General features: G+C 35.1%; 1 protein-coding gene across 5 annotated transcripts in view; it reads left to right on the top strand.

Annotated features, from left to right (window-relative positions):
- EVI5 (ecotropic viral integration site 5) overlaps nt 1-18,452 on the top strand; it is a 197,265-nt gene that overhangs the window by 90,865 nt on the left and 87,948 nt on the right. For 4 of the 5 annotated variants that reach the window (XM_028087639.2, XM_028087638.2, XM_028087637.2 and 1 more), the window contains 2 exons: nt 1,139-1,171; nt 1,746-1,892. The exons of the other annotated variant lie outside the window; for it this stretch is intronic. In XM_028087639.2, the coding sequence (XP_027943440.1) occupies nt 1,139-1,171; nt 1,746-1,892 (180 nt within the window). The remainder of the gene's footprint in view (nt 1-1,138; nt 1,172-1,745; nt 1,893-18,452) is intronic. 5 annotated transcript variants of the gene reach the window in all.

The following is an 18,452-nucleotide window of genomic DNA, read 5'->3' on the forward strand; positions in this document are numbered from 1 at the left end:
GTTTGGAAGGGCTTTTTTTTTTTTTTTTAAACAAAAGATGAGAGTAAGTAGGTTAATAAATGATGTTGCCAACTATCTTAAAATCTTCCCTGAAAATCTACGATCAATAATCAAGAAAGAAAATGTGAAGATATGGATAGTTTGGATATTTGTCTTTTGTTTGAAAGCATCACACCACACACAAGGATAGGATGTTTATTTCATGTCTTTTGGTTGTGTAATAATTTCAGGTATATTATATTAAGTCAAAAATAGTTTTCCTGTATTTCCTACATCTTATTAGAGTTGCTTTGAGGATAATTCTACTTTTTTGGTGACTGCAGAAAGGTTGAGCTTAATTTAGTGTTTAAGTTGTTCTAATTGCATATTGTATTTTTCCACTAAATACTCAGTTTTTAATATCTGTCTTAGGTGGTCTTTTATCTTTGGAATGAGATACTTTCACAGAGAAAGTATTTTTATTTCACTGAACCATCAGAAAGATAAAGGTGCCATAGGAAAGTGTTAAGTTTGGATTTTTACTTCTAGAAAATTAAGTACCTTTCTACGGGCTTACATAGCCTAGGTCTGTCCTTTAGCACTTAGAATTCTATAAATACTTATATATCAGTTAAATTCTGTAACCAAAATATTTACTTATTGAGTTATTGCTAGAGTTTATTATGTTGAGCTAATTAATTTCATTTGTCTTATTTTCCTTGCTTTGCTTCTTTGGAAGTTGCTGTTGTACAAATTGCTGTCACACTTTATAAGTGGAATTGCGTACTCAAATTCCTTCTCCCTTTCCTATAAGTGGTTTGACAATATGGCTGACTCCAAACATGAAGACTAAAAGAATGCTTTAAAAAGAAGCTATTTGCTTGTTTCAAATGATGAAAAACCTCTTGGAATTTGTGTTTGGTCTTCTAGAAGCATATGATTTTCTGCAGTCTATCCTTATTTTGATATATTTTTCGTAAGGGTTAAGAATAATAACAAACACAGTAAATAGCCATAAAACCAAATCTAAATGTCTATTTTAATTACAATGAAAAGTAGATGGAATTTGGGTATGCTTTGTTTCTTCTTATTCCTAATTTTATGCACCTTTATTTTATTTCTTTCTCTTAAATTTCTATCTGAATTTTTCCTTTTGTAGGAAAGTGCTTCCTTGGCAGATAGATTGATACAGGTATAGTTTTTTTGTTTTTGTTTTTGTTTTTTTTTAGCATTTTCTCTAACTTACTTCTAAGGAAAGTCCTAAACCTAGAAATTCACATTTTAATGCATGCAATTTTACATGCATTTTCCTAGAAATAATTTTTGGGCTGGTATATATGCGTGTAAACTTAATTTTTGATAACAGTGTGTTATCTTGGTTTATTAAACACCTTTTGCACGTTTTAAAGCTAACCTTATTTAAAGTATTTATTCCAAAATGTCAATCAGTGGATTCTGCAAAATTAACTACTATACATCGAAAATTTTAGTCCTGCATGTACAACTCAGTAATATTGCATGAATTGAATTTTTATTGACTGAACAAAGAACTGTTCTTAAGATTATCAGATAAATTTTTTAATTTAGTTGCCCAAAATTTGCCGGAGCAATAATGAGCTGCTGGTTAATAATTACTTAGGCTGTTCTGTTTTCTGAGGTGATTTTTTTTTTTTTAACATGTCACAGTAAATAACTAAACCTCACAAAGGCAGTCTTTCTTGAATCTATCCTAAATTGCTTTACACACACACAAATTATGTCCTAAGGGACAAGTGACAAGAGCCCAGGAGGCTGAGGAAAACTACCTCATAAAACGGGAGTTGGCCACCATCAAACAGCAGAGTGATGAGGCCAGTGCTAAACTGGAGCAAGCTGAAAATACCATCAGGAAGCTCCAGCACCAACAACAATGGGTAAGGAGTCTGGTAGTGCTTTTTCTCACCTTTCTCATCCCCCTTCCCTTTAAACTTTTTTTTTTTTTTTTAAAGCACAATTTCTGTGCTCTTGTTTTAAGTAATTTTGTTTTCTACTTTAATTGAATTCTTAATCTGTTTTATGTTCTTTAATACTTAGGGGTCTTAGTGTGGTCTAAAGACTCTTCATTCTAACGTTCTTTCTCTGTCCACACAGTTTTGTTAGAAATAGGTAATATTTTCTTTTCTTACATTATATTTTAAGCCACAAAAAATAAGTGATGTTTGTCAGACCTGCCTTTTAGGTTTTAGAAATCTGTTTCATATTGGTATTTTGCCATGGGTTATTTTTGAGTCTTAACTCCAGCTAGTTCTTGTTAATTGTGCAGATAAAATATTATCCAGCATAGAGAATATATGTAATTATCTCACTGATGTTTCGATAATGTGGGGATTTATGTCTTGTGAAAAACTACCGCCTTAACTTCCTACATCAAGATGTCAAATTATGGTTTAAGATATATGCTTACATTTTTTTCAAGAAGGGAAAAATTTCAAAACTTTTAAAAAATTATGTTAACTAATTCAAGTTACTAAACAGTTGTTCTCAGATATCTTTTGCAACTTAGACACCTGGCAAATTCAACTAGTGTAATCTTAATCAAGGATATGAGGGCTAAAAAGAAAAGCCAACTGTTTATTTTTAAAAAGATATTATTTCTTGTTTCAGTTTTCTGTTCTCAAGAGTTAGATTGTAACAGTAGGCAGAAAAGGTTGTGTTAAATCTGGAACTCCATATAGGTCAGGAAGGCAAATAGAATGATGTCAAATTGGACATTACATTTATTCAGTAAAATTAAGAAACACCATCATAAGCTGGCTACAGATATCAGAAACTGAAAGCAAAAAGAAGAAATTGACAATTGAAAAAACCATAAAATAAATTTATTTTTTTCTATTAAGTAAATAAAGATCATTACAAAAAATGAATAGAAAGGTGGTAAAAGAATACTAAAACGTTGGGAACGCAAATATTTTGTCCTGCCTTTGTATGAAGTGTCAATATCAAAGCATAAAAATAGACGAAACAGAATTGGGGGTTCCTGTTGGGAATTAGGTTAGGTTAAACTGAGTTATCAGTGTAATGTGATTTTGTTATAGGGAAAGATAGTATTATATTTGTATTTAGCATGAGCTACGGTCATAATCCATTAGAATCATGAATTTTTAGGGTTTTTTTGTATAGTTTTTCAAATATTGAGACCAATAGGACATAAAAATAAGAATGTTCATTTATAATGAAAAAAGTAAAATGGGTGGGAAAATGGGAATGAGCTGAAGCTTTTGAAAATAAAATACAACAAAAGAATCTCTGTGCTGTTTCAAGGACAAGATAGACTCACATTGTGGAGCTAAAATATAACAAGTAGAATGCAGATCTCTACTTTGATTTTATTTACATTTTTTTCTCACTTGGCAGACGTTCTTCTAAACTGGAATAATAAAATGCAAAACAAATATATAAAGCAGTGATGTACAAAACAGGTGAAAGTAACAGAGCCTTGGTTAAATTTCCAACTTCAAAATGCATATCTCTAGATAATAAAATAATTTGCAAAATATAGGAATATTATTGTCTTTAAAGGATTTTAGAAAATAAGAGATACTAAGGGCTATGAGGTGGGCAAAACCTAGCTCTTTAGGTAATAATGGTTAAATATCTGAAAAGAAAACCAGTGACTTTGATGATACTTCATTAAAAATTCCTAGAACATCTGGTTTGTGAACAATTAGAAAATAACTTTTACTCTTTAAAAGAGAATTTACTATGTATAAGTCAAAACAAACTGACTTTGTTTCTGCAGTAAACAAAAACTGTGCCATAAGTGAAATTTTAAAAGTTATTTGTTAGGCACTCTCATAGTATCTTTCTAGTTAAGGTAGAGAAATATAGATGAAAGTAGTAAACTTAAGTGGTTTTATATATGATTAACTATATCAAGAGTTTATCCATGTTGAAACAAAGAGATGTCAGAGATGCCTTTGTCTCCTAAACCTATGCTTCCAAGAATTTTAATGTTTTAAACTCTGATATACAAGGTATGTTTAAGAATTTTATACATGAAATATTTCAGAAATGTAGTTAATATGTTACATAATGAATAAAGATTCCAAAATATTTTTAAAGTATATTCAGAATAAGAAACTAAAATAAAAGGTTATTTTACAGAAATAAATCTATAGCCTTGCCCTTAATTTTCAAATTCAGAGAGATGTCTTAGTGATGCTTTATGTAACAAGGACCTAGAAATTTTAATTGGCAGGAAATCAGGAATTAGCCAATAATGCAATACAGTTTACCCTCCTCCCCCCACCCCATGTAGTCTTCCTAGAAGTATAATGATCCAATTTAATTCTAAGTAGCTTGCAGAAAATTTGTAGTCTTGTTTCTTAGTTGAAAACCGAAACTCGTTTGAATTGTTTCCACACTGTATTATGGCCAGTGTAGGAAAGACTGTGGCAGCTCTGGATATTTTTAGACTGTACTAAAGAAGACTTTATGAGAACATCATAGATACAGTCATTTACAAATATTTGAGAAGTGATCTTATGGAAAAGTGAGTAGCCTTTTTTGATATTGCTTCAGAGGGCAGAACGTGTTTAAGATCCAAGGATACAAAATCTTATTCATTGGAATTTTGACAAATGGAGTAGTTGCTTTGCAGAGTAGTGAGCATCCGAGTGGTAGGAAGTGAACATCTGTTGCTACATGTTTTGATTTCAGCCTTCCAATATAACCGCATGAATTTTTCAGAACTCAGAATAAAGGTTTCAAACCTCTATTCCAGGAGGAGGTATTAAATTACCAATATAATCATCCATCACCATCACCCTCTATTGCCAGTAATGTCATTTTATATGATATAAAGAGCTTTAGATTTCATTTGTGGGACTGAATTCTAGTCAGACTGTTTTGCTAATTGTGTGACTTTTGATATTCAAGGATTCAGTTTTTTTTTCCTCTAAAATGATTACATAGGGCTAGACCATCTCAAGTCTCTATTTAAGTGAACTTTATTGAAGTATAATTTACATGCAATAAAATTCATCAAATGTAAGTGTATAGTTTGATGTGTTTTAACAAATGTATCTAGTTGTATAACCATCACCACAATCACAATACAGAGTATTTCTGTCACCCCCAAATTTTCGTCATGTCCCTTTGCAGTTCACCTTTCCACTTCCAGCAACCGTTCTGCTTTCTGTCACTGTAATGTTGCCTTTTTTAGAATTTCATAGAAATGGAATCATTAAGGTATGAGGCTTTTGTGTCTGGCTTCTTTCAGTTAGCATATTCACTCACTTTTTTTCTTTTTGGGAATTTTATTCTTAATTGTGGTAAAATAGATACAACATAAATTTACCATTTAAATGCATAGTTCTTGGCACTAAGTACATTGACAATACTCTGAACAATAACCACCATTTATTTCTTGAACTTTTTCATCCCAAACAGAAGCTTTGTACCTATTGAAAAATAGTTCCCCCTTTCTCCTTCCCCTGATAATCTCTATTCTACTTTCTGTCACTCGTATGAATTTGCCTCTTCTAGGCAACTCATATAAGTGGAATCATACAGTATTTGTCCTTTTGTGTCTGGCTTATTTCGCTTAGCATAGTATCTTCAGGGTCATCCCTGTTGTAGCATTTATAATAATTTAGTTAGTTTTTATGGTAGTTGAATAATACTCTGTTTTATGTTTATACCAGTTTTCTTTATCTGTTCATCTGTTGACGGTCATTTTGGTTTTCTGCCTTTTGGCTATTATGAATAATGCTTCTGTGATCATTAACATACAAGGATCTGTTTGAATCCCTGTTTTTAATTCTTTGGCATATATACCTAGAAGTGGAGTTGCTCGATCATATGGTAGTTCTGTTTAACTTTTTGAGGAACCACTAAACTGTTTTCCACAGTGGCTGCACCATTTTACCTTCCCACCAGCAATGTACAAGGGTTCTAATAAATTTCTTTACTTCCTCACCAACTCTTGTTATTTTCTGTTTTGGGGGGGGTTATTTCTTGTTTTTTAGCAATAGCCATCCAGGAATTGGAGATGATATTTCATTGTGGTACCTAGGAATAAATTTAACCAAGAAGGTGAAAGACTTGCACTGAAAACTGTGAATCATTGTTTATTCATCTGTTGATGAAAGAAAGAAGACAAATAAATGGAAAGACAGCCTATGTTTACGGATTGGAAGACTTAATATTGTTAATATATCAATACTACCCAATATGATCTACAAAATTCTAACTTTTGCAAAAATGGGAAAGCTGATCCTGAAATTTATATGGAATTGCAAGGAGCCCTAAATATTAAAAACAATCTTAGAAGAACAGAGTTGAGGAAATCATGCTTCCCCAATTTGAAAACTTACTACAATACTAGAGTAATCAAAACAATATGATAGTGTCATGAAGATAGACATACGGATCAATGGAGTAGAAATTTTGAGAGTCCAGAAATAAACCCATATGTCTGTGGCCAGTTGATTTTTGATATGGGTGCCAAGACCATTCGATGAGGAAAGAATAATCTCTTTGACAAATGGTGCTGGGAAAACTGTATATCCTTATGAAAAAGAATGAACTGGGACCCTCACCACATACCATATACAAAAATTAACTCAAAATGGATCTAAATAGAGATTTTATAGTTTTAAAATAACCGTTTTATGGTTTTAAAGTCATATAGCATTCTTAGAACACATGGATATATCTTCATGACCTTGGATTTGGCAATGGATTCTTGGATACGGGTTCTTTCACGCCAAAAGAATGGACAACAAAAAGAAACAGGTAAATTGGACTTCATCAAAATTAAAGCCTTTGGGCATCAAAGGGCATTATCTAGAAGATGAAAAGGCAACTTACAAAATGATAGAAAATATTTGCATATTACATATTTGATAGGAGTTTAGCATCCAGAATATGTAAAGAGAACTCTTCAAACTCAACAAAAAGACAACACAATTTAAAAATGTGCAAAGTATTGCTGCATTCTTTATGGTAACCAAGACGTGGAAACAACCTAAAGTGTCTAACAATAAATGGATAAAGATAGCGGGGGGGGGGGGAGGTACGCACACACACACTGGAGTAGTACTCAGCCACAAAAAAAGAATGAAATCTTACCATTTGCAACAACATGGATGGACCTTGAGAGCATTATACTAACTGAAATAAATCAGAGAAAGACAAATACCATATGGTCTCACTTACATGTGAAATCTAAAAAAAAAACAACTCCTAGAGAACAGATTGGTGATTGCCAGAGATGGGGAGGGGGAGGTGAAATGAGATGAAGAGGAGTCAAAAGGTAAAAATTCCCAGTTACAGATAAGTCATGGGGATTTAATGTACAGCATGACAACTGTAATTACTGTATTGCATATTTAAAAGATAAGAGAGTAGATCTTAAAAGTTCTCCTCACAAGAAAAATTTTGTAACCTTATGGTGACATGTTAACCAAACTTAATGTGGTAATCATGTCACAATATAAATAAATACTGAATCTTTACATTTTACACCTGAAACTAATATCTTGTATGTCAGTTGGCCTCAAAAATTTTTTTAATGAAGGACTTGAATAAACATTTCTCTAAAGAAAATATACAAATGGACAAGTATATGAAAAGATACTCAGCATCATTAGTCCTTAGGGAAATGCAGGTCATGATGAGGTACCAATTCACACTCACTAAGATAGCTATAATAATAAAAAATAAGTGTTGGCAAGGAGATAGAGAAATTGGAACCGTTGTACACTGCTGGTGGAAATATAAAATGGTCAGCCGCTGTGGAAATTAGTGGCTCCTCAAAAAGTTAAACATAGAATTATCACATGACCTGCAATTCATCTTCCAGGTGTGTACCCAAAAGAATGGAAAACTGGTATTCAAACAAGTATGTGTACACAAGTTTGTAGCAACATCATCCACAAAAAAGTGGACATAGCCCAAAAGTCTATCAGTGGAAGAATGGATAAACAAATTGTGGTATATGCATACAATGACATATTTTTCAGCCACAAAAAGGATTGAAATACTTACACCTGCTTTACTGTGGACGAACCTCCAAAACCTTAAGCTAAGTGAAAGAAGCCAGACACAAATTGCATATTATAGGATTCCATTTATATGAAGTATCCAGAATCGGTAAATCCATACAGACAGCAGATTGGTGTTTGCCGGAAGGTTGGGGTGGGAAAGGGGTGAGAAACTGCTTAACATGTAAGAGGTTTTACTTGGACTGAAGGAAATGTTTTAGAACTAGGTAGAATTGGTAGTTGCACAACATTTTGAATATCCTAAATGCCACCTAATTGTTCACTTTAAAATGATTATTTGAATTTTGCCTCAATAAATTGTTTAAAGAAAAAGAGACTACAGAAATGAAGGAATGAAGGTATGTATAAGGCTCAAGGAAATAACACATTTAGTTTGATTGCAGTAGAAGGTGGGAATAAGGGAGAATATATTACATCACAGTGCTGGACCCCATTGGTTAAGGTCAGGGTAGGACCAGAAGCAAGTGAGCTAGCTTTGTATGAGGAGCCTGAGAAGAATGGGAGCTTCCTCCCCCCGGGGCTGGGGCTGGGCATGTCTTAATTGTGGTCACATTGAGATGAATATTGGAAATTTGGATAGCATAATAGCTAATGAGGGTGACTCCCTCACAGTGAATTTTCAGGAGTGAAGGATCAAGGTGGTCTGCCTGTAACTGCTGGATACAACATACTAGTTATAATTGAGAAAAATGGAAAAAGATGGAAAAAAAGATACACTATGCAAACACTAAGCAGAAGGCTGGAGTATCTATTAATATCACATAAAGTATATTTCAGAACAAGGAATAGTTCCTAGAATAGAGAAAATTATGATAGTAATAGGGTCAGTTCACAAAGAAGATCTAACTGTCTTATTTAGGATTGTATGTATTTAGGAATATATCTCTTAATGTGTGTGCTCCTAACAATAGAGGAGTGCGAAGCTGAACTGATAGAACTGGAAGGTGAAATAGACAAATCCACAGTTATGGTTGGAATCTTCAGTACATCCCTGTCTCAGTAACGAATGAAACAAATAGTTGGAAAATCATTATAGATGTAGAAGGCCTGTGCAATGTTATCAACCAACTTGACCTGCTTGGCCATTGATGCAACACTTTACCTAGTAACAGCAGAACACATATTCTTTTCAAGTGCACATAGAACACTTAAAAAGATCATATTTTGGGCCATAAAATGTTACCAAATTTAAAGTAATCAAAATCATACAAACTATCTTCTTTGACTCTAACAGCATTCAGTTAGAAATGAATAATAGCTGAAAAAAATCCCCCAAATATTTGGAAATTAATGCATTTTTATCCACGTATCAAAGAGAAAAATCTCAAAGGAAATTAGAATATGTTGAATTAAATGAAGACACAACATTATCAAAATTTGTAGGATTCACCTAAAGCAGTATGTAGTGGAAAATTTATAGCATTGAATGCTTATATTAGGAAAAGAAATAAGTCCAAAACCAATATTCTAAGGTTAAGAAACTAGACATATAAGAGGAAATTCAACCTAAAGCAGGTAGAAGGAATAAGAAATAAAAAGTAGAAATCAGTGAAATTGAAAAGTACAAAATGAAAATAGAGGGGCACCTGGGTGGCTCAGTCGGTAAGGGTCTGCCTTTGGCTCAGGTCATGATACCTGGGTCCTGGGATCAAGCCCAGCTTCGGGGTCCCTGCTCAGCAAGGAGTCTGCTTCTCCCTCTCCCTCTCCCCCTGCTTGTGCTCGCGTGCTCTCTCTCTCAAATAAATCTAAAAACAAACAAATAGAGGAAATTCATGAAAACAAATGCTGGTTCTTTGAAATCATTAATAAAGTCGATAAACTTCTGTCTAGACTGACTAAAGAGAGAAGAAACAGTAACCAATGTAAGGGATGGCTTTGACTTCTGACAGATGGAGCCAAGTTGTCTTGTCTCGTTTTCTGGAGTTGTTCTTCATGGTGTTATATTTCCTGTAAATTAGATTCAGTTAGAAAATTTTAACATCTAGATGATGGATAATGTTGTGAATTTTATTTTGCTTTAAATCTGGAAGCACATAACATAAATTGTTCCCACTATAGTAATACTGAGTTTGATTACCATGCTGAGTTTGGTTATCACAGCCTCTTTGCCTTGTAAAGATAAGGTTTCTTCTATGCAACTATTAGGTAATCTTTTGGGAAATACTTTTGTATCAAATAAATATCTTATCCTCTATTCACCTTTTACCTAATGGTTTTCGCATCCACTGACTGGGTTTCCAAAATGGTGATTTTCATATTTTCTCATTTTTTCTACCCATACTAGCTAATGTTCCTCTATAAAGAGACCTTTCTCTTTTTTCCTCTTTAATTTCTTATACTCACTCACTGTGGACTATCATATCACTCCAGATTCATGGACTTGTGTTTGTTTAATGTTCCATAATTTTTAATGATTTTTAATGCTGTTGTTACAGTGATAGGCCATACTTATTTCACAATAATATATTTAACTTTTGAGCAGCAGTTTTTAAAAGGTAAATTTTTATTTTTAATTACTTTTGATCATTGATGTTCTTTAAAGCATTTCCTTTTTTTTTTTTCTTTAAAGATTATTTTAGAGGGGTGCCTGGGCGGCTCAGTCAGTTAAGCGTCTGCCTTCAGCTCAGGTCATGATCTCGGGGTCCTGGGATCAAGCCCCACATCGGGCTCCCTGCTCAGCCACGGAGCCTGCTTCTCTCTCTTTTCCCCACTTGTGTTTTCTCTTGCTATCTCTGTCTCTCTCAAGTAAATAAAATCTTTTTTTTTAATTATTTTTTTAAAGATTTTATTTATTTGAGAGAGAGAGAATGGAAGAGAAAGAGCATGAGAGGGGGGAGGGTCAGAGGGAGAAGCAGACTCCCTGCTGAGCAGGGAGCCCACCCAGGCGCCCTAAAAATTATTTTTGAGAGAGCACAAATGCATGCCAGTAGGGGGAGGAGCAGAGGGTGAGGGAGAGGAAGGGGAAAGAATCTCAAGCAGACTCTTCACTGAGGTAGAAGCTGACTTGGGGCTTGATCTCACAGCCCCAAGATCATGACCTGCACCGAAACCAAGAGTTGGACACTCAACTGACTGAGCCACCCAGGCACCCCTAAAAAGCATTTCTGCAGTCAGAAGTAATGATTGTGTTTGACAGGTCATTGATTTCATTTTATGCTGACCTTGATAGCTTGAAGCTGATATTGTTGGTTTTCAAAAATGATCTAGTAAGTTTATTAGCAAATTTAGTATTTAGTACACTAAATAAAATTTACTACTTAGTATTTAGTAGTATTACGGTAAATATTAAATATTAAACTAGCCATAAGATAAAACCAAGCATTAAGATTAAACTGTTTCTGTATTTGTTTTACATGTTCCATGAAGCCCACAGAAGTAGAAATAATCCAATGATATTTCATGTAGTTGCATGTTTGACTCTGACCCTTTTGAGTATGGTGGGGCATGAATATATTTTTAGACAATATTTCCTGGTAACCAACTGTTTTTGAGTCTTGCTTAATGTAGTTAATAAAAGTTTTTTTGCCATGTACATGAGTGCTTATTGAGGTTATTCTGAATAAGCAGTTTGTCCAGCAGTTTGTTGGCTAGGATTAAGCATAAACAAGAATTTTAATAGTTAAAGCTGCTGAGTGCTGAAATGATTGCCTTTTTGAAGTTCTCCGGACCTTTGTACTAGGAAGTACTTAAGGGGAGGCTAGAAAAGATTTCTTCTGACATTCCTTCCTTTTCCTATAATTCCAGAAGAAAACATGAAAGAATTATGTGATACTTTTAAGAACCAAGGGTTTGGGGCACCTGGGTGGCTCAGTCAGTTAAGCATCTGCCGTCGGCTCAGACCATGATCTCTGGGTCCTGGGATCAAGCCTATTGTTGGGCTCCCTGGTTAGCAGGGAGTCTGCTTCTCTCTCTGTCCCTCCCCACTGCTTGTGCTTGCTTGCTGGCTCACTCTCTCTCAAATAAATAAAATCTTAAAAAAAAGAAAAAACACCAAGGATTTGATATGAGGAATAAAAACTAATCTTAAAATGAACACACAAGTAAAGGTTCATAAACCAAAAACAACCTTTCTCAGTGGAAGTTGTGAGATCTAGATAATTTATTTTAGAAAAAGTATTCAGCAGCATTAGGAATTACCCCACACCTGATTTACCTAGTGCATTGCTTGTCTTTATGAATATGGAAGTTAATGTTTAACATATCCTCCTGCATTCTAAACCTCTAGCTCTACTTCAGTGACATTTCAAGAAAAAGCCATTTAATTTGTAATTATTGGTAAGTTTACATAAGTCTTTCTAAAAATTTAAATTGAGTAATGACTTTACATATTTTGTAAACTCTTTAACACTGTTCATCAGTATGCCTATAAATCCGGACAGAAATTTTCTTCCAAAACTAATTCTGACATTAGTCTAAAATTAAATGTTTTACATTCATATGTAGTCATCTTTTCTTATCAGCTTAAGTATACAAGCATTCACTTTAATGGAAGTAATTGTCTTCTTAACATTTTCTTCAGCATTAGAAAAAAACTTGCAGTTTGAGTATATAAATAAGCAGAAACAACCTTCTGCCTTATAGGATATATATATATTTTTTAAGATGTTGGGAACAAATCATTTTAAAAGGATATACCAATTTTTCAAAAAAAATTCAGTGTGGTAGATCTTTAAATAGTACATCCATATTGCTTGGATTTTTTTTTAAGTAGCTATTTGGAGCATGTGGTACGGAGGATTACAGACATCTTTTTGGGGTCATATGCTGAGGCTGAGAGCAAGATATAACTTTTTAATTGAAGTACAGTTGATATATAATAACTTCAGATGTACAACAGTGTTTCTGTGATTCTATACATTACAAAATGCTCATCACAATAAAAGTGTATTACATTATTATTCACTGTATCCCTTATGCTGTTCTTTTCATCCTGTGACTTATTTTAAAACTGGGAGTTTTGTACTGCTTAATCCCCTTTACCTATTTCACACATCCCACCTCTCCCCCCAACCTTTGACAACCACTCATATTTATGAGTCTGTTTCTCTGTTGCTACTGTTGTTGTAAGATACAATTTTTTACTTAATTTTTTTCTGCTATGATTTTATTTTGTGGTACAGAATCCAGTCTGGACTACTTGCCTTGTGTAATAATAGTTTTTGCAAGTGCTTTAGATGTGACAATAGATATGTACCCTATTCCATACTACTATAAATTTTATTTTTAAAACAAATAGATTTTATAGGTTATTTTTGCAACATTCACTTACCACTACCTATGCTTAACATACAGTATATAATAGAGGGGGTGTTGTTGTTTAATCAAAGCATAGTTGACATCAGTTTCAGGTGTACAACATAATGATTCAAAAATTCTATGCATTTTGAAATGCTCACTGCAATAAGTGTAGTTATCATCTGTCACCATACAAAGTTATTATTATTGACTGTATTCCCTGTACTGTACTTTCTGTATTGTTTTTTCTTTCCTTTTTTTGGTGGGGGAGGGACAGAGGGAAAGAGAGAGAGAGAATCTTAAGCAGTCTCCACGCCTAGCGTGGAGCCTGACGTAGAGCTCAGTCTAATGACCCTGAGATCATGACCTGAGCCGAAATCAAGAGTCGGATGCTTAACTGATTGAGGGGAGTCTGGTGGCTCAGTCGTTAAGCATCTGCCTTCCGCTCAGGTCATGGTCCCAGGGTCCTGGGATTGAGCCCCACATCAGGCTCCCTGCTCAGCAGGAAGCCGGCTTCTCCCTCTCCCACTCCCCCTGCTTGTGTTCCCTCTCTCACTTTGTCTCTCTCTGTCAAATAAATAAATAAAATCTTACCAAAAAAAAAAAAGATGCTTAACTGACTGAGCCACCCAGGCACCCCATATTGTTGTTTTTTGAACCAAGAGTTGACCAGCTAATTTATTCAGCAAATAATTGTTTGCTCACTTACTATGAAAAGCACAGTTTAGTTCTGACAGTACAGTAGCAAATCAGCCAAACTTTCTGGCGTTGCTTGTATATATAGAGATAGATATTTTAAAAATTAATTGCACGGTTAATTATTTAATCACAGTTGTGATAAATACTACAAAAGAGAATATAGAGTTCCATGAAATGTGTGGATTCCTGAATAGGACGTATAATTATCAGGTTCTGAAGTTAGTTGCTTAATTTATAATTAAATTCAGGGAATATCTTTTTTTTTAATGATTTTATGTATTTATTTATTTGACAGAGAGAGACACAGCGAGAGAAGGAACCCAGGCAGAGGGAGAGAGAGAGGGAGAAGCAGGCTTCCCGCTGAGCAGAGAGCCCAATGCGGGGCTCGATCCAAGGACCCTGGGACCATGACCTGAGCCGAAAGTAGATGCTTAACAACTGAGCCACCCAGGCGCCTCTAAATTCAGGGAATATCTGGATATATCTGTGTAGACAATCCTTTTTTCCAGTTGGATTTTTTTTTTCACTTCATAATACAGGAAACCTCTCCAAATACAGATTTTTGCTTTTCACTGTATCACTCATGTATCCTTCAAATATTGAATGTGAGAATTTATTTTTTTGTTTTACTCAAGACACAAGCAAGAAAGATTACTAAGGGTTTTACCGTTATTCATCTTACCTTTGTAACTTTTGTAACACCAGAAAAGCATATGGGATTGAAAGGCAGAGACTTCACCTACTAAAAACAATTTGTTTCATTGGAATGGGATTGCTAGTAACACAGAAACATTAAGAGATTCATTGACTTGGGGTGCCTGGGTGGCTCAGTCATTAAGCATCTGCCTTCTGCTCAGGTCATGATCTCAGGGTCCTGGGATCGAGTCCGCATCTGGTTCCCTGCTCAGCGGGAAGCCTGCTTCTCCCTCTACCACTCCCCCTGCTTGTGTTACCTCTCGCTGTGTATCTCTCTGTCAAATAAATAATAAAATCTTTAAAAAAAAAAGAGATTCATTGACTCAAGTGAATTTGATATTAAGGGAAGTCATTCTTTATTTGTAGACTTTTGAATAAATTGTCCCTTGCTGGCTTATTAGCCATCATAATTGTAGCAGTTTTCATTTGATGATAAGTCATGTATTTGTCCAGGTTACTAATGTGAATATGAAATAAACTTTTCTAAGAATTTATTATAAGAATGTTACGTGAGATATTTAGCTTATTTTTAGATGCTTAGATTTTTAATACTATGCCATTAATTCTTAGAACAGTACATATTAAAACAGTATATTAATCTCTTAAAAAATAATATTTCAATCCTTATATGGCTTAAAAGTTTAAAAACATGGGCTCTCTAGTCCATACGCCAATTTGAACAGAGGTGCCAATTGCTGTGTGACTTTGCTAGGTCTTTTTAGTTTCCTTATTATTAGAGTAGAAATTGTGGTGAATGTTGAATGAGAGTACAAAGCACTTAGCATGTGCCGGCCACGTAATGAAGACTCAGTAGATATTAGTTGCTATCATCATCGTCATTATCATCATAAACTTAAAAAAAAAATAAAACTGTTTTAGAGTGAGTGGAACAGGAACATCCTAAAACAGCAGCATCGGGAATGGTGGAGGTTTGGGCACAGTGAGTGAGATAGCTGCTATTAAATCTCTGAGCTTCTCCTGGCTTTGATGGTTTTCTTTCTTCCTCTCCAAAGTTTCTCATTCTTTTCCTGACCTCAAGTCAACCTCATAAAAGCCCAGTTTTTGTTTTGGTTTGTATTTAGTTTTTGCTATAATGTTGGTTTCAGGATTTTGATTGTTTTGTTTTTGTTTTTTTTTCTGTTTTGTCTGGAAAAACTATAAAAAGAGGTAGACCAGCCATATTCAGTTCTCCTAAATAGACATGGAACTGGGAATTTTTGCTCCTCAGTGTTCACCTGTTTCACGGCCCCTGCCCCTCCTGGCACTTCGTCCTGGTAAGGAACTGGCAGTGCCCTCCTGTGCTGCAGGTTTTTTCAGGCTTTGTGGTACCAATCACCTTTCCTGACATCGCTTTTTCCACTGTGAGTGAGTTAAACAGTTTCACAAAAACAAAAAAAACACCCTGTTTTATAAATAACACTTTCTTTTTTCCTGTAAATTTTAAAAAGAATGGAAACGGGTAGTTTACAGTGCACAGCGGCATTTTTTTGACATTGTCACTTTGATGCCAATTCTTCCACTCACTGGTTGTGTGTACTTAGACAAGTTACTTAACCTCTTTGTGCTGTAGTTTGTCCTGTGTATAATAGAGGGTTGTTAGGACTTGAGGGAGTTGATACTCTAGGGTAATGCCTGGCACATAGTGAGTGCTCAGTAAATGGTATACCTATTATTAGGATTAGTATTAACATTATTCCATTATTATTATTCTACCAGCTTGCTTGGCAAATGTCACAGGCTGCTGCTAGTAATAAAAACCAAAGCTTAGAGCTAAAACTGACATGGCAAAATTTTTAATAGACTAAACGTTGACAGAAGTATCACTTTCCTATTTAGTTCTGCAAAAATTTGAACCAAGAAAAAAATTTTGAACCAAGAAAATTGGAAATGGTAGAAATAAGAACCAAAAATGGATTCAATTGCAGAAGCTCTAATGGGTCATATTTGAAATGGACCAGAACCCAGACAATAATAAAACTTCTAAATCACTAAATTTAATCTTATTTCTAAAATTTATCGTACGTTACTCAGGGTTCTCCAGAGACAGAATAGTAGGGGAAACACACACACACACACACACACACACACAGTTTTATTGAGAGTAAATGGCTCATGCCATTATGAAGGCTGAGAAGCCCTATGTCTGCCGTCTGCAGTCAGGAGACCTGGGAAAGCCAGTGGCATAATTCTAGTTAAAGTTCAAAGGCCTAAGAGCCAGGGAAGCTGATGGTGTAAATTCCATTCCAAAGGTAGGAGAAGACCCATATCCCAGCTCAAGCAGGCAGGCAGGCAGGGAGTGAATCCTCCCTTCCTCCACCTTTTGTTCTATTCTGGCCCTCAGTGGATTGGATGATGTCCACCCACATTGGGAGGGCAATCTACTGAATCATCTGGAAACACCCTCAGACACACCCAGAAGTAATGTTTAATCTGGGCCCCATGGCCTAGTCAAATTAACACATAAAATTAACCATCATAAGTCAAACCTTTGACAACTTGACAACCATGTGGATCTCCTTAAACCATACTTAGTCTCCACATGAAGACAACAAGGTCATAATTCTGCCTAACATGATACGATTAGCCTGTGCACAACTGAAAATGCACGAATGCCTTCCCCAGAACAGAAGTTAAAGTTTTTCAGTGATGTTTTCTTGATGTCTTATAACTTAAATACTATGATGTAAAATTAACAATTGTTAAATACTTTGATATAAAGTCAGTGCATCTTATATAAGGAAATAAAAGAGGAAAGAAAACACACATATTCATAGCAAAATTAGAAGGAAATACTCATCTCATGACAGTTACAGTCTACATTTATGTCATGTGGTCATAGCTACTATTTATAACTGCCATCTTCCACTACCCACTCTGTTCCCTTTGCTTTCCACAAGGACTTCTGCTGGTTTTGATTCTTTGTCTGGTGAGGTAACCGAGAGCTTCATTCCTGAGGAGTCTGGGCCATTAGTAATCCTTTGTAATTTTTCATTGACCTTAATCACAGGGCAAGATAATACTAAGAGACACTGTAAAGGATCTTTTGTGTTCCATATATATTCTTCATTTCCACCTCTTGATTCCTGTATTTGTGAATTTTGATTGTGCGAGAAGAGGCACTGTATATTGGACACTGATTCAGAGCACATTCATCATTCTGGAGAACCTTTCCCCAGCCCTGCAAGATGCCATTTGCACTGTAATTTAGTCTTCAAAAGGTCATTCCACCGTTCTATCAAGTCAGCTGCTTCAGAATGTTAGGAAACATGGCAAGACTAGTGAATTCCATGAGCATGGGCCCATTTTTGCACTTCTTTTGATATTAGGTGAATTTTTTGATCAGAAGCAATGCTTTGTGGAATACCATGACAATGAATAAGGCATTTTGTAAGTCCGTAGGTAGTAGTTTTGACAAAAGCATTTATGTGCAGGGAGGGCAAATCCATATCCAAAGTATTTATTCCAGTAAGAACAAAATGCTGCCCCTTCCATGATGAAAGCAGTTCAGTGTAAGCAACCCACCACTAGATAGCTGGCTAGTCACCCTAGGGAATGATGTCACATCAGGGGCTCAGGGTTGGTCTTTGCTGCTGGCAGATTGGACTCTTAGCAGTGGCCATAACCTCGGTGAATGGAAGTCTGTGTTGCTGAGCCCACACATAACCTCCATCCCTCCCACTATGGCTGCTTTGTTCATAAGCCTATTGGTGGCTGAGGAAAGAGGCTGACTGGTATCCACAAAATGGGTCATCCTATCCAATTGATTTTTAAAATCCTCTGCGGAGGTCACCCTTT

This window comes from Eumetopias jubatus, unplaced genomic scaffold (genome assembly GCF_037043125.1).
Source record: "Eumetopias jubatus isolate StellerSeaLion01/CBP00866 unplaced genomic scaffold, mEumJub1_p1.0 scaffold_4, whole genome shotgun sequence".
NCBI classification, from domain to species: Eukaryota; Metazoa; Chordata; class Mammalia; order Carnivora; family Otariidae; genus Eumetopias; species Eumetopias jubatus.